The sequence below is a fragment of the Myotis daubentonii genome, chromosome 12 (genome assembly GCF_963259705.1).
Source record: "Myotis daubentonii chromosome 12, mMyoDau2.1, whole genome shotgun sequence".
NCBI classification, from domain to species: domain Eukaryota; kingdom Metazoa; phylum Chordata; class Mammalia; order Chiroptera; family Vespertilionidae; genus Myotis; species Myotis daubentonii.
The window spans coordinates 70,362,171-70,387,792 of NC_081851.1; the positions used below are offsets into that span (position 1 = coordinate 70,362,171).

Sequence of the window (25,622 nt, forward strand, 5' to 3'; positions counted from 1 at the left end):
AACCAGGTTTCCTTCCGGCAACAGTGGGAGAAACCAAGGACCCACGGTGGGAGCGCGCTCAGGAGGCGCGGGCCTCGGCTGGACTCGCCACTGACCTGCCCTGCGACACACTGTTTCCGGGGCTCAGTGTCTCTGATGCTAGACTGGAGGGAGGAGCGGCTTTTAATGTCGCCTCTGCCTACGGAACACAGAGCTGCGCCCTCAGGCTCCAGGTCCTCGTGTCTTCCTGGGCCTGGAGTCAAACTCCACAGGAGCCAGGGGCTGCGCAGAGCAGAACCTGCACCTGGGAATCTCAGTGAATGGTCACATTTCCCAAAGACTGCGGGAGACGCCTGTGGGGGGGGGGGGGGGGTCCTAAGGAGGCCGACCAAAGGCAGCGCCCCTTCCTCGGGGGAGACCGGGCCCCGAGATGGCCCTCGGGAAGGGAGCTGCTGACTCCTATCGCACCTTTCAGCAATGTCTCTTAGCCTCTGGGGAAACATTTCCAATCGCGGTCCATACATGGAGGTGGTTTCTCAGTTCTCACCCTGACACTGAGCTCAAACGTCAAGTGAGGTTTATTGCAGATGCTTTTCTCAGACCCAGGACGGCCCTGAGCGCCTCCCGTGGTCCTCACCCTGATGCCTGCTGCCAGGTGGCTTCCTCCAGAGCAACCTTCCCGTGTCCTCTCGGCCAGTCCGGGGTCAGGATGTGTGTTCCTTGGCTGCCGAAACCTTGGGAAGGTTCACAGAAGCGTTAGGTGTGGAAGAGGGTTGAGGGGCTTACAGAGCAGAAAGCTCCTGGGCTAAGCTGAGCTGATCCAGCTGAAGGGCAGTCCTCCCGACCCAGCTGAGCGGCCCGTCCAGCAGGCAGGGCTCCCACCTGAACCTCCTGAGAGGCCAGCGCACTGCCACAGCCGTTACCGCCCAGACACGGCCAGTGAGTGAAGGCAGGGATCAGAGACGGCCCCGAGATGTTTGTCCTGAGCCTCCCCTCACTCCACCTGGACTCAGAACCAGGCAGAGACTTGGGGCCACAGCCCGTCCTATTGTGTGTGATATTATTTGTGGATCCCCGCCCGCCCCCCCCCCCCCCCATGGTCCTGCACCAAGTTTAACGAGTGCCTTACGATGAGAAATCTGCTCTCTATAAACACCTATATTTCTATACATTTTACACTTTAGGGCTTTTACTCGGTAAAGTTTACTACTTTAGTTTAGTATATGGTCCTTCTGAAAGCTTTCTATCCTGGCTGAATTATGAGGAACAGAACACTGGGCCTGGCCTGGGTGTGACAAGTGGGAGATGGCAGAGATGGTAGAGGTGGTGGAGAGAGAGGAGGGCACTGAGGAGGGAGCTGGGAAAACCCTCCAGCCCACCCACCAGAGGGCACCCCCAGGTGTAGCTCCCAGCGCAACTCCATTCCCTCTGGGTCAGGGACGCCTCCCTCGGCCTCTCCTGTTCTCTCCCTGGCCTTCCTTTGTCTGAGGGTTCGGGGGCGTCCGCTGCCGCCTCTCTCCCTGAAATCCTGCCGCAGGGAGAATCGCCCAGCTGCTGCCTGGCGTCATGCCCCCGGGACTTCCCCAGCGCTCACCGCATCCTGGTCTTCCCTCCGCTCTGCCTTCAGGCTGAGGCTCAAGGAGGGCCTTTCAGCCTTGGCCTCCTCGGGACTTGGACGCTTTCCCTGCTGAGAATGTAGCAGTCCTTTTTCCAGAGAGCATAACCCTTCGTTTCTGTAGGGAGGAGCCGGAAAGGAAAGGGTCCCCCCCACGATCAGCTCAAGTGTAGCATTTTATTTTTTTTTTTTCAATTTGCAGATGCGTTCTATATGAACTTGCCTACTTTTATGAAAAAGAAATCCAAAGAAGTAGCATCGCCTTGCTCCAGTCTTATTTTCACCTGAAATCTCTGCTGTTTCACCAGCTGAGCCAGAGTCCTTCAGGGGAAGTGGCCTCTCACAGGGCCGACCCCGGGCCTTCCCTGGGCAGGTTTAACTCTTCTGAGGACAAACACCTTCTCCACCCGGATCCAAGTCTGGGATGCCTCCCTTATTTGTGGAAGAGAATCTAAACCTCCTCTTCCGGGGGGAGTTCGTAGACTTACACCTCTAGACTAAAATATAAGCCCTGCACGCTTCAACAATGCCATTTTTTCCTTCATGTCTGGGGCTCACTCTGCTAGAAGAGGTATTTGAGGACAAACTCCCTCCTCCTTTTATAGCATACTAGAGGCCCAGTGCACAGAATTCGTGCATGGAAGGGGGGAGGGAAGGGGAGTCCCTCAGCTAGGCCTGCACTCTCTCCAATCCAGGACCCCTTGGGGGATGTCTGACTGCTGGTTTAGGCCTGATTAGGTCTCAATCTGGGACCACTGGCTCCTAACTGCTCACCTACCTAATCGCCCCAAACCACCTCTGCCTGCCAGCCTGATTGCCCCCTAATTGCCTCTGCCTGATGGCCTGATCGCCCCCTAACTGCTCCCCTGCCAGCCTTATTGCTCCTAACTGCTCTTCCCTGCTGGCCTGATCACCCTTAACCACCTATGCTTCGGCCCCTGCCACCATGGTTTTGTCCAGAAGGACGTCCAGAAGATGTCCGGTCTAATTAGCATATTACCCTTTTATTAGTATAAATATAGAAATGAAATAGGATGAAGATGTTCATTACCCTAAAACCTGGCCCAAATAGGCCTGTATAAGACCATGGCGGTTAGGGATAGGGGAGGAACTTACTCTTTTGGACCCTAATATACAAGAGTGATTCTGGGTCATTTGGTCTCTGAAGGCTGCAGCTACGTTGAGTGGGGCTTAGTTCAATACTTCCTATTACCCCTCAATGTCAGTTCCCATCCACAGGCAGCAAACCTCATGGCTGCCCCACCCCCAACAGTCATCTGCTTCTACTTTAAATCACTAAGTAATTTTGATTTAAATTTAAAATTGTGGCCTCTTTGCTGGACACCCAGCATCAAGCATCTCCGAGAGCCCTCGGCTCCTGCCACACTCATTTATTCACCGAGCTCTGAGCCTCCTCGGGGAAGGGAAAGGGAACCTGCTACAGCTTCCCTCCATGCTTTTCAGGAATGGAAAATCGTAGGCCAGCCTCCCAAACAGCTGCATATGAGCTCACTTCCCTCCCGCCTTGCTAGGGTCTCTTTTTTCATGAACAGCTTTACTGACGTGTAATTTATACCCCATTTGAATTGTACACACCAATGATGTTTAGTGTATTTGCAGAGCTATTTTAGAACATTTCCATCAGTCCAAGACCTCACAGTCCTTTACAATCACTCTCCATTCCCAGCCCCAGCCCTGGGCAACCAATAATCTATTTCCTGTCTCTATAGATTTACCTCGTCCAACATATGTCATATAAAGAGACTCAAACAATAGGTAGTCTTCTGTGATGGTCTCCCTTCACTGAGTATAATGGTTTTGAATTTCATCCATGCTTTATTAGAACTCCTTTTCCTTTTAATTGCCAAGTAACATGCCCTGTATAAATGCACCACATTTTGTCCATTCGCCAGTGATGAGCAACACTTGGGCTGTTTGCAGTTTGGAGATAGCGTGGCGAGAACATACACGCCGGACAAGTCTTTATGTGAATAATGTTTCCATTTCTCCTGGGTAGAAACCTAGGAGGTGAATTGCTGGGTCACATGATAATTTCATGTTTCACCTTTTGAGAAATTGCCAAACTGTTTTCCAAAGTGACTGCATTGCCGAAACCGGTTTGGCTCAGTGGATAGAGCGTCGGCCTGCGGACTGAAGGGTCCCAGGTTCGATTCCGGTCAAGGGCATGTACCTGCGTTGCGGGCACATCCCCAGTGGGAGATGTGCAGGAGGCAGCTGATCGATGTTTCTCTCTCATCGATGTTTCTAACTCTCTATCTCTCTCCCTTTCTCTCTGTAGAAAATCAATAAAATATATTAAAAAAAAAAAAAAAAAAAAACAAAGTGACTGCATTGTTTTACATTCCCTCCAGCAATGTCTGGGGATCCCATAACTTAATCAGATAGTTAACAGGTTCTGTAACCATGTAGAGAAATCTCTTTCTTTTAACTCCATAACCAGTTTCTGGAGCTGACTCCCCAGGTTACACGCACAGTAGTACATACCACTTCTCTGCTTATAGCACCTCCTCACTCTGGGTACCCAGCTGTAACAGCTACTACCCCTCAAAACTAGTCCAAAGTTACACTTTACTGTTCCGATTCAATTCAAGTCACTTTTAACTTACACGAGTCGTTAACCATTTTTTTTCTGTCTGTGCTTGTCATTTCTGAATGTGTTAGCTATCTTTTCCTTAAAACCAGGACAAGCTGCAGAAAGCTGCCACCACACCCAGGCACCGGGGTGGGAGGTGCCTGGGGTCGTGCCACAGGAGCCTGGCACCTGCCTCAGCACTGGCTCCAGCAGCGCGAAAGGATGGCAAAGGGTGGAAACACAGCCTTTAACACAAGCATCTTAAGTAAAGGAGGGGCCGAGCTATGGAAGAACGGGCTTACTTGCAAAGAACTGCTTTTTCTCCTTCCTGGGATCCCGGAAGATGAGGCACTTTGGTCACGTGTTTCAAATCAAAACTACTAGCGTTGAAATTACTCTTCACCTTTAACCTTTAACAAGACAACATGTGTGAGGATGTTTGCAAAAACAATACCGGTTATACTATTTCAGAAATTACTGTTAACCTTTGACGCTGTGTATATTGTCTAAAACAGCGGTCACCAACTTGTGGTCCGTGAGGTCCGAAAGGTTGGCGACCGCTGGTCTAAAATACCATCACTTCAAACTTGTGTGACGTCTCGGGCATGTGAGAGCTGCTGAAACCAGGATGGAGGCTGGTTTACTCTTTACTGAGAACCTACTTGGCAAGGCAAAGTTTGCAGCACTCCCTATCCACTGGGGGTTTATACTCTAACTAGAGGCCCGGTGCATGAAATTCATGCACTGGGGAGGAGGGGGTCCCTCAGCCCAGCCTGTGCCCTCTCGCAGACCGGGACCCCTCACTCCTTACTGCCCACCTACTTGCTGCTCCTTAGCACTGCCAGAGGTGGGAGAGGCTCCCGCCACCACTGCTGTGCTCACCAGCCGTGAGCCTGGCTTCTGGCTGAGCAGTGCTCCCCCTGGTGGAGTGCACTGACCACCAGGGGGCAGCTCCTGCACTGAGCGTCTGCCCCTAGTGGTCAGTGCGCATCATAGCAACTGGTCATTCCGCCGTTTGGTCAATTTGCATATTAGCCTTTTATTATATAGGATGTAAAAAGAGGGCATAGAGATTGTGTCATTTATGCCCTGGCCATTTTGGCTCAGTGGATAGAGTGTCGGCCCGTGGACTGAAGGGTCCCAGGTTCGATTCCGGCTAAGTGCATGTGCCTTGGTTGCGGGCACATCCCCAGTGGGAGGTGTGCAGGAGGCAGCCAATCAATGATTCTCTCTCATCATTGATGTTTCTATCTCTCTATCTCTCTCCCTTCCTCTATGAAATCAGTAATATATATTTTTATTAAAAATAAAATGGAAATACAGAAATAAAAATCATCACATCAGTGGGGAATAATCCCTCTGATAGGCTCTTCAGTATATGGGGCACAGCTGAGGAAAGACTCAGTGAACTTAAAGATAGGTCAGTAGAGTGCTCGCTTCGGCAGCACACATACTAAAATTGGAGCGATACAGAGAAGATTAGCATGGCCCCTGCACAAGGATGACATGCAAATCCGTGAAGCGTTCCATATTTAAAAAAAAAAAAGAAAAGAAAAGATAGGTCAGTAGAAATTGTCTAATTAAAATACAAGTAGAAAAAAAAAGAACAGTATATAAGAGCTATGTAGCTATGGGACAATATCAAATGCTCTAATATACGTATAATTGGAATCTCAGAAGCAAAAAAAGAAAGAATCGGATATAAGAAATATTTGAAGTGATAATGGCCTAGAATTTCCCCCAAAATAATGAAAGACATCAAACCACTGATATAAGAACCTCAAAGAGCCCTACATAGGATAAACAGAAAGAAAAGGGGACAAACACCTAGACACATCATAGTTTAGCTAATGAAAACCAAAGACAAAGAGAAAATCTTGGAAGTACCCAAGACAAAAGAAACATCACATGCAGAGAAACCAAGACAAGAATTACAGTAGACTTCTCATTAAAAACCAAAAATTTAAAAATAATAACAATGACAAAATTTATATCACTATCTCAAGAAAAAGTTTTCTAATCACAATGGGTTCCATAATTTCTACAATATTAGCCATTACCTGCTCCTTTTACAAAAGTCACTTTCTATGTAGTTTGCAGACAGTTTAAGCCAATCATTTGGAGTCACAAAGCACCTTGAATTAGAAAGTTGTGGAAATCTGCAATACAGTTTGGCCTTCTCAACCTCTTTAAATTCTTTCATTGTATGTATTCTGCCTGCAAGAAGTTTAGCAGTATAAATTAGCACAGTTAAATGCAACTGTCATTGCTCTTGACTTATGAAATCACGTAACAGTTGGAAACTACGTACCAGTCTCACACTGAAGAAGAGTTCTTTTTTCATCATCTTTGTCATATTGTGCCTTTTTCAAAGGGTCACGAAATGGTGGGATGATAACCTACAAAAAAAACACATTTCTTTGAGGACTGGGTTTCAGGTCTTTTTCAGTCTATCCTAAACATCCATTTATGACCCTTATGCCAGAAGAATCAAGAATACAATATCTACAGCCCTAGCTGGTTTGGCTCAGTGGATAGAGTGTCAGCCTGAGGAATGAAGGATCCCGGGTTCGATTCCAGTCAAGGGCACATGCCCAGTTGCCTGCTCAATCCCCAATAGGGGGCGTGCAGGAGCAGCTGATCAATGATTCTCTCTTATCATTGATGTTTCTATCTCTTTCTCCCTTCTCCCTCTCTGAAATCAATGCAAATAAAAAGTAAAATAATAATAATAAAAGAATACAGTATCTACAAACAATGGCAATCTAACCATTATGTACATTTAACACATCACAAAGAGAAGGAGGCATTCCGATACATCACTTAGTGAGGCCTTCCAACCTGGTTAGTTCATTTTAGTAGCCTCTCCAGATCACTGTGGCTATTCTAGATAATATACCCAAACTCAACAGGTGGTAGTTTCTTAGAGATTAGTTATACTGTAGAATCTGAAACCATATCAATGAAGTATTCAAACTCTGCTACATTAAAGTCCATTGGTCTGTCTTGAACTTTGAGTGGATCGTTTATCCATGTCACGAACTGATGGTTTGATAATAATCAGATCTGTGAGTTATGTGAGATCTTCCAAATGTTAATACATTTCATTATACAGTAACCACATTTACTAATATTATTACCAAACTCATCCGTAAAGCCTTTGAGTATTGGAACACTGTCATATTCAATATGATTGTTCCAAAATTCACATTAAAAGCTCACATTGTATCACTGGCAACAAATACTGTCTGTTGTTTTTAAAGTGACAGACTCACTTTGCTAATTTTCCAGAAAATGTCGGCCAAATACCAGAGATTTAATAACCACAGTTTTGTAAGTTGTTCTTTCAAAAAACAGTGTTCCATGAAAAAGACCAACCAGTCCAGCTCACAATTTGAACAGTCCTACTGCGTTCAGTTTGCAGCAGTAGTGCTCTCTGCATACTTCCCATTCCATTGCATGCTATTCAAAAGATGTACTCAAGGATCAAGATTTGATAAAGTTAATAATTTTGGCTGTTTGATCAAAGATATTCTTAAGTGAAACTGATTTTTTTTTTACTATGGGTGCATGGCAATGAAGAATAGAATGACTTCCCATATAACTTGGTAACACTGACTTAAGCTATTCTAAGGAAGGCACCAGCAGTTTTATGCACCATTGCTCTTGTACCATCAGAGCAAATGTCAACACAATGAAAAAGGCAAAAACATTTGGCTCTATTATGAAAATATATGGCCTAACAGACCCCAAAAGAGGTTTCAGGCTCTCAGAGGTCTATGTACTCCACTTTGAGAACTGGTGCTTTAACCTCAAAGTGCTCAGCTTACCTTAAGAGGTCACCTGCCAGCTGCATTTGGAAAGGCAGCGTTTATATATATAAAAGGCTAATGTGCAAAGTGTCCCCTCAGGAGTTGGACGGAGAGACTGGGAGTTCAATCGCTTGCTATGATGTGCACTGACCACCAGAGGGCGGTGCAGAATGAGGGAAGGAAGGCCCCAGCTGGCAGCCAGAGGCCACAATCGGCCCTGATCACCGGCCAGGCCTAGGGACCCTACCCGTGCACGAGTTTCATGCACCAGACCTCTAGTGGTAAAAGAACAGAATGGAGATTTGGTATCAAAAAGATCTGGTTTCAAATCTCAATACTCCCCCATACTAGCTGTGTTACTAGTTAGTATATCTAAGGTTCTTATTCTAAACTCTCAGTTTAACTTTCCCCTATAATAATGGGGAAATTATATACACACGGACACATACTCCAACTTGGGAGGAGAGAAAAAATGACCTGCTTTGCATGCAAATGCCAGCAGTTTAAAATGTCTATGACTTAAGGTAGGTTTTTAAATTTTGTTTAACACTATCCATTATTAGCAAAAGTATGCAAAAATGGATTCTCTGGTGAGGTTGCAAATTTATACATTCTGAAGAACAATTTGATAATATGAATCAAAATCAGGCTTAACCTTTAACTCAGCAATTCTGCTTCTAGCAACTTACTGAAAAAAATTAAGAAATAGGGATGTTCATCACAATGTCATATATAACAGCAATAGGTCGAAAACAATCTAGATATTTAAAATGAAATATGTCCAAAAAAATGATGGCTTAGGAAGATACCAGATATGGTTAGAAACACATCTATGCTATTTGCAGCTGTGTGACCCTGGACCAGTAACCTAACCTATCTGTATCTCACTTGTGTCATCTGTAAATTACCTGACATGGTAGCAGTGAAGATAAAATAAAATGAAAGAAAAAAAGTCCTAACATTTAGGAAATCCCTCAGTGCAAGATAGCTGCTACTAGTAATAGAATACCAGGCAATTAGCAATTATTAAAGTTATATATTTACACATGTTGACAAAGAAGCAAATTATAAACTATTAAGGAAAAACACAGGTAATATAACTTAATGTATGGTATAATCCTATTCTTGTAAAATAAAAATGTGTGTTTATACCTACATGTAGAAAGAAGTCTTAAAAGATATACAGAAAATGGTTAATGTTTTCATTCTGGGTAATGGAATTGAGTGGTTTTTAAATTATTTAGCAATTGATTTTATCATGAAAATGTGTTACTTTTGTAACAAATTTAAAAGTCTATGAAAATTTTAAACATTACCGATTACCCAATCATGATACGGTATTTTCAAATTTTATAGAAGTTTGCTTGAATTTGCTCCTTTCTCAGACAGGGAGATGGGAAACTATTCTTAAGATGTTACCACATTCTTAGGGAATTACTAGACGACAACTCGCATATCAAAAAAGCTAATACCAAAGACATAACACCCAAGTTAAAATAAGAAATCTATCCTACCTTCAGGAAATCCAGGTCCTCTTTGTGCCTGTAGAAAGGGTCGTACTCTTTTGGGTCATAGTGCTCTATGAATGCACTTCCCTACGGGAAGGAAATAAGACACACATAAGAACAAGAGGTGCACAATTCATTCTGAGCATAACAGGACTCTCAAGAGTCAAAACACAAACCCATTTTAATGCTTCTGAATGGCATCAGTAACAAGTACAAAAGGGAAGGGAAGACCAGATTCTAAGTTATATTTAATGTATCCAAGTAATAAACACTATAGTGATAGGCAGAACTTACCTAAAATTTGTAAGATTTTAATAACGAATTTTGGAACACTAAAAGATTTGGGAATTTGTTTTTTAATGCCTACTAGTCAAATATCTCAGATCTCTTAAAAATGCCAAGAGACCATAAATATCGTATAGCTTTGTAAATAATAGAATTCCAGAAAAAAAAATATATATATATTCTGAACCTAGAGTTCAAAATTTTTTAATTGGTGTATAAAATTAACAATTACCTGAGTACAAAAAAGACAACTGATTCTGATGTACACATTTAAATCCAGAACTAACCCTCCTCCTCCATCTGTTCCACATGCCCTGGATTTAAGAGTAGTGTGTGCTGTAATAAAATATTACTCATATATAGAGTGGGGAGGGGCAGGCTGAATGATTATAAATAAAGATAATCATCGTTTTTAAACCAACTGGGGCGGGGGAGAGTGTCAAATGATCTCTTAATACCTTTTTATTTACGTATTTTAAGAAGGTATCTAATTCCTGGTGTCTCCTTTTTTTAATCTTCTCATGTGAACAAACTTTCTCCATGATTTTTTTCTGGAGAGGACCTGCCACATGGTCAACCCATCTTTTGTATAACATCTCTTTTCTTCTTGTATTTAAGAAGTCATGATGCTGTAAATACTTTTCTAATTCCTAGTAAACAGGGGTGTAAGAGATAAACATGTTATCTGAAATCTTTCTTGTTCTAAAATGTAAATGAGAAGCATTTCAGATGGGCCTTAAAGAATGAAGAGTTATCTAGGAAGAGAAGAGATGACAGAGAAAGTGGAAGAAGAATAGTCCATGGGGAAAAAGAGATAAAGCAAAGAGACAGGAGTGTAGCACAGCCTAGTCCAAATGGCCTGCGAAGAAAATGCCTGGTTTAGGCTATAAATTCAACCATTCTCACAAAACTTTTTTTCATCAAACCAATGAAATCATGTAATTTTTGGGATCAACAACATAACATTTAAAGTGGGGGGAAAAAGGCCCTGAGAGCTTCCTACTTTGTAGGGATTACCCCTTCCAAACTTCAGGTCATAGCACACTTCAACCACCCCTTTTTAGACAACTCTGAAGAAAATCCTTAAAAACAAAAATGGGTTACCTATCCCAGTGTTTAGTGGACATTCACCTTGTCTGATAATTAAACCCATCCTGCTATAGTTCAAGCCTTGTTCTTACCTAGGTTTCCATGAGTAATACTTGGTTGCTGTGTACCAATAACAGCTCTTAAAGCTCTTACCAATACCTAGTGACTCCATCAAAGCCCCACTAAGATGAAGGAACAAGTGAGAAGGTACCTGTGAAAGAATCCCCACAGAGTATCGGAAAAGAGGAAGTCAATTAAAGCAACCTCAGAGGCCCCTTAAGTTTAATCCCAGGGGCTAATGAGTGTTTTTTTAATTTTATTTTTAAAAACTTGCATAATGATGATGAACTACATGTAAAATGAGAGAAAAAATTACAAATATTTTTATTGATTTCAGAGAGGAAGGGAGGGAGAGAAAGAGATAGAAACGCCAGTGATGAGAAAGAATCATGGATGGGCTTCCCCCTGTACGCCCCACACTGGGGATGGAGCCTGCAACTCAGGCAGGTGCCCTGGCCTGGAAGTGAACCATGACCTTCTGGATCATAGGTAGATGCTCAACTACTGAGCCACGCCAGCCGGGCAAGAAAGAAAATTAATTGAAACATTCTATAGTTAATTCTTACCTTATTTATATAATTTTCTCTATATAATATTGATTTAATAGCTGCATTAGTATCTTCTCTGGCAAATGCCTAAAATGACAATGAAATTTTGAAAGTCAAATCTCAAAAAACAAAGTGTTAATACTATTGTGACTTATATTTTACATGACAGACATATCTCTGGAAAATTCTCCGTAAATCCAGTTTTTATACCTAAAACAATATCATAAAGTACTATTTAAAGAGTATTTGAATCTTTCTGCTTTCAACTAAACTCATTCTAGGGCCAAAAAAAAAAATTAACTATAATGACAGAAAGCAAATCCGAGATGGTCTTTATGGCTGGCAGGGAGGGAGGGATTGGCAAGGACACAATGAAGAAACTTCGGGAATATTGACTCTGTTCATTACCTTGATTGTGGTGATGGTTTCGTGTGGGTATACATGTTAAAATTTATCAGACTGTATACTTTAAAAATAGGCAGTGGATTGTATGTATATCACGTATACCTTTATAAAGCTGCTTAGAAAAAATAACAATCTTAAAAAACACACAATATGTATAAATTGTGTGCTTCAAGAGAAACTCTGTAACTTTGCTATATTAGAAAACGTATATAATCCATGACCCATGATTCCACCTTGAAGAAGCTGGAAAACCAAGAGCAAACACAACGGTAGCCAACAGGAGAGTTAAACAGAAAACACAGAAAAAATATTACATTTTACACAAGCCAGTTCTCAATGCAACTACCCAAGTATAAACTTGCAGGCGCCCCACCCTGTACCTCCACGAAAGGAAGTGGCTGCGGTTCCAACCATTCTTTGGAGCTCTTGAGTCTGGGAGGCTTGTCAATGAACAGATCTTCGCTGTCTGCACCATTCATGGCGGTTCCCGAATAGCAGAGCCCCTGGAAAAACTAAAACGTTAGCTTATTTCGTAACGAGAAGTCCCCATCTCATCCTCTTCTGTTGAATGAATGGTCATTGCTTGTGACCACCGACGGGCGGGAGCGGATTCGGGACATGAGCCCTCCCTCCATCCGCACTGTCCCTGGCAAGGGCCTGCGCCGTGGCTTCGGATCACGTCCCCAGAACCAGGGCGGTTCCCTCTGCCCGGACCCGCGTGCCCCTGAATTCCAGGCTTCCCACCTACCCCGACCACACAGCCCCTTAGCAACAGTGTGGCAACCGAGGCCTGGCTGCTAGGAGTCCCGCCGCCGCAGTTTTCTGACCAAAGGTCCCGAGTTGCAACTTTCTGGCTACCGGAGCGCACAGCGACCGGGCTGCCTGGAGAGGCGAGGGGCTTTCGGACAAACACGTGCTTGTCCCCAGGGCCCCGCCGCCAGGACCGTGTCTCCCGGGACGCTGCCTTAGGGCGCGCGCGGTAACCCTCCGGCACCCGGGCTGCGACCCTGCCCTCCGGCGTCAGCAGGTGCGCGCGGCCGCCGCCCGCCTGGCTCCGCAGGGCCTTCGGCGCCCCCTCCCGAGACCGGCAGGACCTTTGGCGACCCCTCCCGAGACCGGCAGGACCTTCGGCGCCCCTGCCCCGCGCGGGGTCCGGCCCGACCCACCACGGCCCCGAGGCCGCGGCGCCTGGAGCGTGAGCCCGCGAAGAGAAGGACGTTTCGCGTCGGCGTCTCGGGTCGCCGTGGCAACGACCAGTCCGCGCGGCGCGGAAGCGCACGGAGGACCCGGCCGCCGGCTCCCGAGCCACGGGCGCTGCCTCCCGACCCCCGTGCAGCTGCGGCGCCGCGGCCCCGTCGGGAGGGGGAGAAACCTGGGAGCCCGACGGGCGGACGCGCGGGGGGTGGGGGGCAGATCCCGGTTGACGACCCGAGTGGGAAAGCTTCTCGGTGACCGGCAGCTGTCGCCGCCAATAGCGGGCACGTGGCCTCCCGCCCCGCCTGCCCCCGCGTCCGCGGACGGGTGGTTGCCCGCACACCCGCGGGGCCGAGCGCTGGGCTCCTGCCCCAGAACCCGGGGCTTCCGCGCCCGCCTGGCCCCCGCGCTTCCCGAGCCCCTGTGCTTCCTGCGCGTCCCCGCAGCCCACAGCGCAGGTATTAACCGCCGGCCACCGCCCTCAGTCCCGCTCCGGGGACCCCTACCCCCCACCCCCACCCCCTGGACGGGGCGCCTGTCCTCTGCATCCCTCGGAAGGACGAGTGTCTGGATTTGGCCTGATGAGGACCATCCGGGAAGGCTTGGCGCCTCGTGCGGGAAATGTAGCTTAAGCGTGTTTAGTTGCCTGGGGTGTCCACAGGGCCCGATGCTGGTCAGCGAGAAGGGAATGCGAGGACTGTATGTAGCTCGTTTACCTGGTTCAGTGGTTGCCCACCCCAGCAGGCGTTTGTCTTTTGGGTTTTTGTTTGTTGTTTTTTAGTATATTTTTTATTGATTTCAGAGAGGAAGGGACAGGGAGAGAGAGAAACATCCATGATGAGAGAGAATCATTGATCAGCTGCCTCCTGCACGCCCCCCACTGGGGATTCAGCCGCAACCAGGCATGTGCCCTGACCAGGAATCCAATTGTGACCTCCTGGTTCATAGGCCTGTGCTCTACCACTGAGCCACGCCTGCTGGGCTGTTTTTTGTTTTTTAATCCCAGATGATTCTGATGCAAACCACTGACATAGCTGGAAAATTATGACTTGTGATTTTCCAAACTCACTGCATCACCTGCTCTGTGTGAACTGTGATTTTCTATGATTCTAGGGTTTTATTTTCCTCTTTGAGTTTTGGTGGACACCAAGTGATGGACTGTCACTTTCACTCCTTCTGCTGATTCTAAAACTGTCTGAAGTATCTCGGGAGATCTGCACTCACAGGCCTTTACAAGGCAAGTCAGAGCGGAGCCTTTAACTGCAGCCTCCCTTTTCCAGCTGCGTGAGCGTAAGCCATTTGCAGGGCTTACTGTCGGACTCCCTCCTGGGCACCAAGCATGTGGACAGCACAGCCCATCCACCTCCAGGAGCGGATCGGATCCTGTGTGTAATCACCAGGGTTTAGTGTAAGAAAAATGTTTGGGCGTAGAGTTTAAAATATTTTTTTTTTAAAGTTTGGGAGTAAGAGATTTAAACAGACTTTTCTGTAAAGAGCCACTGTAAACATGGTAGGTTTCCAGGCCATATGGTTTGTGTCAGGACCATACAACTACCTGCAGCTGTAGTGGGAAGCAGCCATGGACAATACATGAGAGAATAGGCATGACAATATTCCAATAAAACTGTTTAAATATGTTATTATTTACTTCAGAGAGAGGAAGGGGGAGGGAGAGAGAGAGAAAGATCGATGAGAGGAACATCCACCAGCTGCCTCCTACACACCGCCACTGGGGATCCAGCCAGCAACTGGGCATGTGCCCTGACCGGGAATCTAACCTGCAACCCCCTGGTGCATGGGGTGGTGCTCAATGGAACTTTATTTATGGGCACTGAAATTTTCACTTCTTGTGATTTTTACACACCACAGAATATTATTCTTTTGCTTTCCATCCCCACACCCCCACTACTTAAAAAAGTAAAAAGCATTCTTAGCTTGCAGACATACAAAGACAGGTAGTGGGACAAATGTGGCCAGACTGGCACAGTTCGCTGACGCCCAGACTGTTTAACCTGCAGGTGAGGCCAGTGATGTCCGGACACGTGTGAATGGATTCGCCACGAACCCTCTGCAAGCCCGAAGGGAAGGACTGTATTTCAAGGAAAAGGACCAAGAATGTGTCCGGCAGGGGATTGTCCTCTTTATGCTACGTACTGAAGGTTTGAAGAACCTTAAGCAAAGAATTTGATTTCAGTTTTCGGTTCCTGACTGTACGACAGACTTAGCCCATTATTGCAGTGGCAGTGTTTGCAATGTTTGCGCAGTGGTCTAGTGCCAGGAGAGCATATGGAAAAGAAAGCACGAACAGAGAGCCAGGTCTGGGGAAATGTTCGTCCCGGAATCTCTCAACTAAAGCTGCCTGAACTGCCTCTCTCCACTACAGTCCATCCTTCATATTCTACATCCTCCTTCACACACACACACACACACACACACACACACACACACACACACACACAGGGCCCTAGCTGAGTGGCTCAGTTGGTTGGAGCATCGCCCCCTCCGCCAAAAAGGTTGTGGCTTCAATCCCCAGTCGGGGCAACTGATCAATGTTTCTCTCTCTCATTCAGTGAGTGTATGTGTGTCTTCCTCTGGCTCTCTCTCCCTGCCTCTCTGTCTAAAACAAGTAAAAACATATCCTCAGGTGAGGATAAAAAAACCTGACATCAGCCTGTGCTCAAAGCCTCTAGGCTTTGTGTTGCCTGTAAGGATTTAAGGAGATGAATGAAATCACACTTACTGGAGGCCCCAGTTATAACTAGGCAGCTTCCTCCACATTATAAACGACGCAGCCTCGTTTTACAGATGACGAAACTGAGGCTAAAAGAGAGAAATGACTCTTCCACAGACAGTCATGCAGCAGAAAACGGAGGTGCTGGGGTTCAAGCCCAGAGCTGTCCACTGGGGTAGGGATATATTACAATCAATTGGGGAACTTGTTCAAAATACCCATGCTGTCCTGACAACAGTCTGAAATGTGGTGAGCAAAGACAACTAAATTAGTGGAACAAAGTCCAAAAACAAATGTATGGACATACGGCAGCCAGGAAATGGTGAAAAACATGGCTGGAGCGTGACTGCTTGTCCTGTGATTAGAACCCAGAGAAGGACATTCCATTTTATTCTTACCCAGGAAAACACAGGTGTGGTTGTTGTGAAGACCGATCTGCTTGTATCTTCTGGTGGCGACTTACCCCGAGGGCATGCATCCTAGCATCTGTGCGGAAGCCACAGCGAAGCCGGGTGAGTGTGCCTCCCAGCCCCGGTTTTGTTCCCTATGGGAGTGGTGTCTTCTGACTGCAAGTGACAGAGACCAAGTCAGCTGGGACGGAAAGTCGGACTTGATTGGGAGGAGACTGGAGGTACTTCCAGAACCTCTGGAAGGATGGGGTCCAGCTGAGCCGGAGGGAAGGCGGATTCCAGGGACGGTGGAACTTCTCCCTGGTCTCTCCTGAGAGGGTCAGGTTTGTTCTCTCCCATTCCACTGCCTCCTTTCCTGGCTTGTATCATGGCCAAGCCTCACAGTCTACCTCTTGGTTTCTTTTAAGACCCTGATTTGACCCATCATGGATCATATGGTTTAGCCTTATATCATTCAGCTCGGGTGGGGGGAGGAGGGAGGCAACAGGTTTAGAGATGTATCTCCCGGGGGCCTCCCTATATAAACAGACCTTTTACAGAAAAAGAAATTACTGTGAGCCAGGCAGGCAGCTCGTTGGTATCTGCTGCATTCTCCTTCCGTGTCTACACATTTTTGAATAAAGATTTAATATAGAACTGGGAAATTATACCTATGAGAGTGGAGCTTAATAAACGGTATAAATTGAGTATGTGTTTAGGTTTTTAATGTAAATTGAACTTTCTAAAAATTTTTGGAATCGCATGAACACTCTTTTGAAATAGTAGAAGCCTCTACTTCTACTAGTAAGGAAAGCAGCAGTTCATTCATTCTTCCGACAAATACTCACTGGTCTACGATGTGTGAGGCACTCTCCTAATCCATCAGGAAAGCGCTGCTGGTGGAGACAGTCTCTGCCTCCGGGCCTCTGCGTGCTGTCCCATCTTCCTGAAATGTCCTTTCCTCTTCCCGCCTCTTCACATCCAGTTGGCAAATTCCTAAACACCATTGGAGGCCCACGTGAGACGCTGGGCCTCCCTCCCCTGCTGTGTTTTATGCAGACCTTTATGGTCACTGCCATTATAGTTCTTTGTTTTCCTGGACAGTGAGCCCCTAGGAGGCAAGAACTGGGTTGTAATCACTCCCCTTTCTCTAGTACCTGAGATGGTGTCCAATGTGGAATGGGCGATTAATCCGTTTGATGAACAAATAAATGGATGGCCCCTGCCTAACAGAATGAGGGAAGGCTCTGGAGAGCTGAATCTTAAAGGGTTAATTGAGAAATTAGGTGGCATCACAGAAACTATATATTCTTCTTTTTTTTTTAGAGTGTCACATTTTTAATACTCCCATTGTCCTATTGTATATACACATCACACACACAATGACCAGTGGTTCTTAACCAGCAGCAATTTTGCCACCCCCACTCCCACCACCACCCCCACCACCCCAGATATCAGGCAATGTTTGGAGGCTTTTCATATTTCTTGACTGGAGTGGGGGGGGGCAGTGGGCGGGGCGGGGGGGGGAATGGAGACCAAGGATGCTGCTAAACATCCCACAATGCACAGGGCAGTGTTTCACAACAAAGAATTATCTAGTTCAGAATGTCGATAATGCCGAGGTAGTCTATTTGCACAGCTTTTAACCAGCCCACATCATCTCATCAGGCAGCAACGGCGGGGGGAGCACTTCCTCGTCCCCAGGAAAGAGGTGGGAGAGCAGAAGTGGTCAGGACCCCAGGACCGCGTTTACCTTCCCTTCCCGCCCCCCCCCCCCCCCCCCCCAGGACTCCTCGCTCAGCACCACACTGCCTACCCATCCCACTCGAGATGCCTGGCCACAGGAAGGGCAGGACGCCAGACCCACAGCGCAAAGGGGCTAAAAGCCTGGCCTGGCTGGGAAATGGACCGACGGGGGGTCTGGTTCCCTAAAGAGAGCGAGGCTTTCTCTTCTTTCAGCGAGAGCTGGGAGCAGCATTTCCTGCCAAACCCAGAGAAAGACTAGTTTCCAGAGACTCAAAGGGAAAGGAAATCCTACTTGCTGTCACCAGCTTTGCATTGTAAAGAGGGAAGGAGGAAACGGAAGAGAGGGAGAGGGTGGGTCCTGGTCTGCCCCACCCCTTGCGCACTGCCCAGCTGCCCAGATCCAGCCCACAGGTCGACAGGTTGCTGCCCAGCAGTCCCAGGGCTCCGGGCTCGGCTCTAAGGACCCACAGAGATCACAGGACCACGCAGTGCTGCCTGGAGCCGCCGAGAGTTCTGAGTAGGTAACCCACGGGCGCCGGGCCAGTGACCGGCCGGGCGGGCGGGATGGAGATGGGGAGGGGGTGAGTTTGTCCAACTCCAAGGGAGTGGACTTTGCCTCGTGCTCTGCATCTTCCACCCGGTTAGACCATCCCTACTTCATCCACCCTGTCCCAGGGGGTGTCCTCTGTGTGGGGCCCGTCTGGATCAGCTGGGCCCTCAGAGGAAGGAGGGGAAGGGAGGGAGGGGGGCAGACCTCTCGGAGATGGACGAGGGGCCTGCCGCTTGGGCGTGGGCGCTGCGCTCCTGTTATCCCACCGAGGAGGTCCGTTTGCCTGTGTGCCAAGTCCAGTGAGACACGACAGGAGTGTGCAGCCAGGAAAGTCCAGACTCATTCAGGAGATGGCACCCTGCCCAGACCCACAGGTAGTTCATGCTCAAACCTGGCTCTCAGCAGGTTTCCAGGGGTGATTAGGAGGAAAACCATCAGTCATGGTGAGAATGGAGTTTGGGTCCTGGTCTCTCCTGATGGGTCCGTGCTGGGGGAACTGATCACTGCACCTGGCCCTGGTGTCCGCCTTGAAGGTGCCCTGTCCAATTCGCCAGGGTTTGTTCTGTATGTGAGCACTGCATCCGGTCCTGATGGGTGAGTCAGGCACTAGGTGAGACCAGTTTGAGTCAAAGCTAAAAATTAAAAAATAATAATAATAAAAGGCCAGATTAAAGAAAATAAGGTCTCCGGACACGTACACCAGTGACACGCCGGGTGGGGATTCCAACTCGCAGGGAGTGGAATTTGCCTCGAGTTCCTGAGTATTTTCCTGCTCCGCAGCCAGCACCTGTGAGGCCATGGCTACTTCATCCCCCCTGTCCCAGGGCCGGCCCACAGGGGCCCTGCGTGGGCTTGGACGCTGCATTCCTGGTATCAGACTGAAGGGGTCCATTTGCCTGCACGCGTCAAAGCCCAATAAGACTCAAACAGGAGTTGGCGGCCAAGAAAGTAAGGATGTGTGAAGGAGATGGTGCCATTCACGGAGTCCCACGTAGCTCATGCTCAAAGACCTGGCTCCCCGTGGCTCCCAGGGGGTGGGGCAAAAGTAGGTTGTGAGTAAGTGAGACAGAGTTTGTTCTTGTGTTATTATTTAATTATTGTATTACTTCCCATATGAACTATAAGCCTACCTTTGCCCCACCCTGTATAGGACAGAAATCCTTAGTCATGGTGACCAATGGAGTTTGGGTCCCGGTCTCCACTGCTCGGTCAGTGCTAGGGTAGGGGGTATTTATCACTGCAGCTGGGCCCGGTATCAGCCTTGGAGTTGCTCTGTTCATTATGGAAAGTGATTGTGCTGGGGGATTGTTCCACTTTCCTGTGTCCAAAGCTAGAACACAACTGAGGCCACGATTTTATGTTTACCTCTGCCTCAGTAGTCACAGACCCAGGACCTTGCTCCTAAGACGCCTAATTGTTAAGCAGAACGCCGTTGTCCTGGTGGCTTCAAGATTCAGCAAAGGAGAGGTAGGTGGGTGAGCCAGGGCACTAGGTGAGGCCAGTTTGAATCAAAGCTAAAAATAAAACTAAGAGGCCAGATTAAAGAGAATAAGGTTTCTGCCCTAACTCCTGGAAGGCCCTCATGAGGCTCCCTGCCTCGCTGTGCTCTGTGTCCCCAGGAAACATGTTAGCCGTGCACTTTGACCAGCCGGGAGGACCAGAAAACCTCTACCTGAAGGAGGTGGCCAAGCCAAGCCCAGGAGAGGGAGAAGTCCTCCTGAAGGTGGCAGCCAGTGCCCTGAACCGGGCCGACATTCTCCAGGTACTCAGGGGCCAGGGCAGGACTCCAGAGCCTTCAATAAACATTCAGACAGATAAGGAGCAACCTAGGGCACTGCCAGCGACGCTCATGGTGAGGTTACGCTGGGGGTGCTGAGTCCTAGAACCATATACACTCCTTTGTTTACACAAAATGCAGGGATACAGTATTTGCAAAGCAGAATTCACCCTGAGTTCATCCGTAGCCTGCTCAGGCTTCCGGAGAGGGAGAAGGGATTTACAGTTTGTTGAGCAGCGGTGTATGGTAGGCCATGCTCTACTCATTTACTCCACAGGCAACCCGGTTTACCATTTGCACTCTACAGGTAAAGAAACGGAGGGTCCGAGAGGTTAATTATCCAAGACCACAACACTAACAATCCCGGGAGCTGTGATTAAAATTGAGGTCTTTGTGGCTCCAAAGCCTGCTCTCTTTCCATTTTGAGGGTTCCGGAGTGGGCAGGGAGCAGCACCCAGAATTTCTGTCTGCCTGCTATTTGAAGAGCTGGATTGGTAGGGGTATTTGAGAAATGTACACCAAAATCACCTGGGGCTTTTTTCCTAAATAAATGTGACTGGCACCCAGGCGTGTGTACTTAGAAGAAGCTCCTCGGATGGCACACTCCTTGTTCAGTCCCTCTGGTCCACAGCCCTGGTCAGAGGCTTCTGAGGATCCCAGGAAGTCCTGGCACTTGATATACGAGAACTGTCACTTAGGTGTCATGGTTTTGTTCCTAGTCCCGCTACTAAACTTACTTTGCAAACTTAGACAAGGCATTTCCCTGCCTAGGCCTCAGTTTCTCCATTTGTAAAACAGGGTTTAGGTGAGAGAAAAAGCTAAGGATCTTACTAATGTGACACCCACTGATTATGTGACCTACTGTCTCTTATTTGTATGAAACAAATGATCTCTCCTCTTTTTTCCTACATTAAAAAAAACCCTGACTTTATCCTGAATTTTCTATCAGAAAATAAAAGGGGATGGCTATTGGAAGAGGGCAAGGATGGTGACACCGATTTCTGAGCATGCTCACCACTTAGTGCGATCCTCTCTCTGCAGAGACAAGGCCAATATGCACCACCCCCAGGAGCCAGCAGCATTTTGGGAATCGAGGCATCTGGACATGTGGCAGAGCTGGGGCCTGGCTGCCAGGGGCACTGGAAGATCGGGGACCCAGCCATGGCTCTGCTGTCTGGCGGGGGTCAGGCTCAATATGTCACTGTCCCTGAAGGGCTCCTCATGCCCATCCCAGCAGGACTGACTCTGCCCCAGGCTGCAGCCATCCCAGAGGCCTGGCTCACCGCCTTCCAGCTGTTACATCTCGTGGGTGAGGAGCTCCCCCCTCCCATCCCCTCTCCATGCTTACTCCATGCAAATGTGTTCAATTCCTTCCTGACGGAGCCACCTCAAAACCCAGTAGTCCTCCAGGGCAGCTTTGTCCTGTCCTGGCCACTGAGCCACACCCAAACCCAGCATCTCACCCTACTGTATCACCTGTAGGGTCAGGTCCTCATACCATGTTAGCAGTGGCTCGAGAGTTGAGGCTGAAAATCACGGTTATCAGATAGAAGGCCTGAATAGCACTGGATGTGCGCATCATCACACTGTTGGCCCACCAGTCACCCTAGCTTCTCTAAGTCATGCTGAGCTTCTCTCTGGGAGCCTTAGTGCCGCAGAAGGAGCCATTCAGTCGACTCTTACTCCTCCCCAGTCCCATTGAGGCCAGCCAAAGGTCATGTGAGGGAGCCCGAGAGGACTCCTTTAGGGGCTCAGTGTAACTAGGAAGACAAAACGTGCACAAGAATTAGACAACCGTAGAGTTCAGAAGGGTGGCTCTGCCTGCAACTACAAAGCTTGAGATGGGAAAAGTTGGTGTGGGCAAAGGTGGCCAGGAAGGGCTTTCCGGAAGAGAAGAGAAGGGTCGCTAGAGTTGTGATGGACAGAAGACAGCCACAGTGACCTAAGACAGGGTGTCTTAGAAAGAAAGGTGAGATTGGCTGCTCTGCTCAGACGTGAAGGATGACAATTATCACTTGTGGAAAACGAGGCTGGCACTAGATTGTGGTGGCTTTGAATTGCAGGCTGTATGGACGTGATACAAAAGTCACTTGAGAGCCACATTATGTTCTGGGGACAACGTGACATAATGAGAACTCCATTTTAGGAGGAGCCCGGTGGCTGGCGGGTAGTGCCTGGGTTAGTGAGATCAGCTGGAGGCCAGTTTCAGACTGAAGAGGGACCGGACTCTGGAGGTGACAGTGGGAATGGTGGTTACTCTCACTCATTCAGGTATAGGTCAGAGATGTGCGTTTTGATGTTATTTTGGGTAAAACAAATTACAGATGGGGTTGCTAATAACTTGCAAAAAGGTGATTTCCACTTTGATCAGAGGCAATAGGAAAAAAGAACTATCAATATGTTCTCCGAAGAAAGCAAGGCATTTGGCATTTGGTGGTCTTTGGGCCAGGTGAGCATGGTAGACGATGCCTATGTGGACAATGGGTAGCAGTTGCAAAGTAAAGAGAATGGTCCCTGTACTTTCTGTCACAGGAAATGTTCAGGCCGGAGACTCCGTGCTAATCCATGCAGGAGCAAGCGGGGTGGGCACAGCTGCCATCCAACTCGCCCGGATAGCTGGAGCTATTCCTCTGGTCACAATTGGCTCCCAGGACAAGCTTCAAATGGCAGAAAAACTTGGAGCAGCTGCTGGATTCAATTACAAAGAAGAGGATTTTTCTGAAGCAACAATGAAATTCACCAAAGGTAAACAACAGCTTCTGCAGCTCAGCAGGAATATCAGAAGTGATTAAATGAAATCCTCGCCAGCCTCAAGGCCAGTGCTCTAGATCTGACTGGCCTCCGCTAAATGCACGAAAGCTGCCCTGGCCAAGTTCTGGTACGCTAGTGTTGGACCTTTGGAGATAGTCAGGCAATATTTAGGATGAAGTCAGTTTCCATGTGTATCCTTGTGATCTGACTCATACACGTTTTAGAAACTGGATAATCAGGCAGAGTTGGCCCAGAATGACCCAGGACCTCTTATTCCCAACCAGCCAGTACACAGTGAGTTGAGAGGCGACATGGGGCAGAGACCAGTTGGGAGGTGGTCATAGTAGGTAGTGTTGCGAAGGTAGTTTCCTAAATGGATGAGCCTCTGTGTTCCAAAGCCAAATCTGAATATTTTGGGCACTTCCCTTTCCATATGAGTGAAAAAGGAGAGATGACGCCAAAGCTACAATTCAAACAACCCAGTCCAGAGGCTTCTTAACTCAGGTGTGAACTACCAGCCTGCCCTATAGGCTGGAGTGGACTTCTCCGGTTCTGTTCTCACTCATGCCCAGGTGCCAGTGGGTTTTCTACTTATGTGGGGGTTGGGGAAGATGCCAGAGCATGGTGTTGCCCCATGTCCCTCTTGCTGTGGCTAGAGAGCCTAAGAGATGAACGATTTCAAGCACAGATGGCAAAGTTCAGCTACCTAAACTCCACTTACAACAACGTTTCTATAAGCAGTGTTTCCTGTTCCAGTTTATCGATTTACCACTCGCACCTGTATTTATTTATAGCCATACATCCACAAATATACTCTGGGAATATTATTCTGCGTTGAGCTTTCTGTGTCTGACTAGCATAAATTGTGTTTCCTGTGGAAGGTGCTGGAGTCAACCTTATTCTAGACTGCATAGGAGGATCCTACTGGGAGAAAAATGTCAACTGCCTGGCTCTGGATGGTCGCTGGGTTCTCTATGGTCTGATGGGGGGAGCTGACGTCAGTGGGCCTCTGTTTTCGAAACTGCTTTTTAAACGAGGAAATCTGGTCACCAGTCTGCTGAGATCTAGGGACAAAAAGGTGAGTGATGAGCGAAAACTGTTCCCCAGAGAAATGTGATTCATTTTCATAACCCCGGCGAAGGGAAGATTTGGCACATCTCAAGTTAGGGAGCCTGTGCAGAAACCTGCCCCTCTGTGGATGAACAGTTAACCCAGTTTCACAGAAATAATTAAAATTGGTCAGTAGAAGCCTCAACATCTTAGAAAGAGGGTAGAAAACACTGCATATATGAGACCTGGGGAGTCTTTCTAGCAATGAACAAAGCCTTGACCATACTTTTAAGGAAATACTTTTAAAAACAGTTCCAAGACTGTTTAGCAAGGCAGAACTGTTCTGTTTGCTGAGAAAGCCTCTTAGATAAGTAACCCTCCACCTCAGCCTGAAATCTCCACGTGCCAGCTTTGGGAATGTCTCCCAGCATAAGGTTTCACATCACTGGGGGACAGCAGAGCTGAAACATCCCTTTCGAGCTGAGCCTATGTAAGACCTGTCTGTGGCTGCTTCCCACTTGAAATCTGTATTTTAAAAGTCCTCAGGGAGTCAGTGACACTTATATTTTACTCCAGGCTGCAGCCCTTACCTGGTCACCCATTTGGGGGCATGCACATCCATGCTGGTAACGGAGGGGTTAGGTACTCCTGTGTGCTTTTGCAAATGGGTCCGCTTTTCAGAGAGACCACAAAGGCTAAGCAAGATGGGGGGTAGCAAGGTCAGGCTCTGTCCAGGCTGATGGTCTCCTTTTCTGTATCTTACTTAGTACAAGCAAATGCTGGTGAAGGCTTTTACGGAGCAAATTGTGCCCCATTTCTCCATGGAGGGCCCCCAACGTCTACTGCCGGTTCTGGACAGAGTCTACCCTGTGGCTGAAATCCAAGAGGCCCACAAGTACATGGAGAGCAATAAGCACATGGGCAAAATCGTCCTGGAGCTGCCGCAGTGAAGGAGGAGGGGGCACTAGAGGAAAAGGGCACCTCAGCCCTTCCCAGAGCAAACTGGGTGAAAATTCTCTGAACGCAGGCAAGAGACCAGAGGCTACTCCACGCCCACCTGTAGCCCACTGGGCCTTCCTGGCCTCATCAACTGATCTGTGTAAAGCTGGTCTAAGGAAATAAAGAGTAAAGGGAGGCTGGCTCACTGTGCGTGGTTGTGAGTGCGGATGGAGGCCAACGGCGGAGATGAGGTGGGAGAAGGGGTGGGTGGGGTGGGGAGGAGGTGGGAGACAGGGCAAGCATCGAGGAGAGGCAGGGATTAGAGGAGAGGCCAGGTCAGCAGATGCTCAGCTCCAGGAGCTGCGCCAGGGTTCCGAATGCGGAGACAGAACCCTGTAGCACTGCCAGGGGCCTGGGACCCGCACACCCCCCCCCCCCAACACCGCACGCCCTGCAGCCGGGTAATTCAGTCCAGCCCGCCCCCTGCCGGAAGCCGGTCCATCCTTGCTGCTTGACACAGTCGCTGCAGGGAAGAAACATCTGCACAGCATATGTTTCAAGGGACCTGGCGTATATGGCACACTGTTCTTAATATGTTTGC

General features: G+C 47.9%; 2 protein-coding genes and 1 non-coding gene across 5 annotated transcripts; 2 read left to right on the plus strand and 1 right to left on the minus strand.

The window, feature by feature from the left end:
• Positions 1-550: 550 nt before the first annotated feature.
• On the minus strand, positions 551-12,976 carry LOC132213591 (protein FAM228B-like). 2 transcript variants are annotated; one of them, XM_059660424.1, is made up of 9 exons: positions 12,275-12,973; positions 11,508-11,576; positions 10,251-10,442; positions 9,514-9,594; positions 6,499-6,586; positions 6,248-6,404; positions 4,490-4,597; positions 1,574-1,712; positions 551-713 (listed from the first exon to the last, which is right to left on the minus strand). In XM_059660424.1, exons 1-9 carry the CDS (start codon positions 12,371-12,373, stop codon positions 684-686), a joined length of 963 nt encoding a protein of 320 aa, XP_059516407.1. In that variant the 5' UTR covers positions 12,374-12,973; the 3' UTR covers positions 551-683. The 2 variants fall into 2 exon arrangements, with proteins under 2 accessions (XP_059516407.1, XP_059516408.1); XM_059660425.1 differs by lacking the exon at positions 551-713 and adding an exon at positions 913-982 and having other exon boundaries at positions 12,275-12,976.
• Positions 5,617-5,723, plus strand: LOC132214142 (U6 spliceosomal RNA). The gene has a single exon (XR_009448219.1). It is a non-coding gene; the product is annotated as a U6 spliceosomal RNA (small nuclear RNA).
• Positions 12,977-18,313: 5,337 nt separating the features above from the next.
• TP53I3 (tumor protein p53 inducible protein 3) lies at positions 18,314-25,212 on the plus strand. 2 transcript variants are annotated; one of them, XM_059660427.1, is made up of 6 exons: positions 18,314-18,471; positions 20,124-20,266; positions 21,323-21,590; positions 22,814-23,026; positions 23,914-24,110; positions 24,850-25,212. In XM_059660427.1, exons 2-6 carry the CDS (start codon positions 20,129-20,131, stop codon positions 25,030-25,032), a joined length of 999 nt encoding a protein of 332 aa, XP_059516410.1. In that variant the 5' UTR covers positions 18,314-18,471; positions 20,124-20,128; the 3' UTR covers positions 25,033-25,212. The 2 variants fall into 2 exon arrangements, with proteins under 2 accessions (XP_059516410.1, XP_059516411.1); XM_059660428.1 differs by having other exon boundaries at positions 18,319-18,475.
• The last annotated feature ends 410 nt before the right edge of the window (positions 25,213-25,622 follow it).

Bases quoted from the DNA above. Each gene is read 5' to 3' on its own strand.
- TP53I3 (XM_059660427.1), top strand. From the start codon at position 20,129: ATGTTAGCCGTGCACTTTGACCAGCCGGGAGGACCAGAAAACCTCTAC. The intron at 20,267-21,322 runs GTACTCAGGGGC...CTCTCTCTGCAG, and splicing joins ACCGGGCCGACATTCTCCAG to AGACAAGGCCAATATGCACC. The intron at 23,027-23,913 runs GTAAACAACAGC...TTCCTGTGGAAG, and splicing joins AACAATGAAATTCACCAAAG to GTGCTGGAGTCAACCTTATT.
- LOC132213591 (XM_059660424.1), bottom strand. From the start codon at position 12,373: ATGAATGGTGCAGACAGCGAAGATCTGTTCATTGACAAGCCTCCCAGA. The intron at 9,595-10,250 runs GTATTAAGAGAT...TCCTTCCCGTAG, and splicing joins TAAAATACGTAAATAAAAAG to GGAAGTGCATTCATAGAGCA. The intron at 6,587-9,513 runs GTAGGATAGATT...TTTTTTTTGTAG, and splicing joins AGGACCTGGATTTCCTGAAG to GTTATCATCCCACCATTTCG.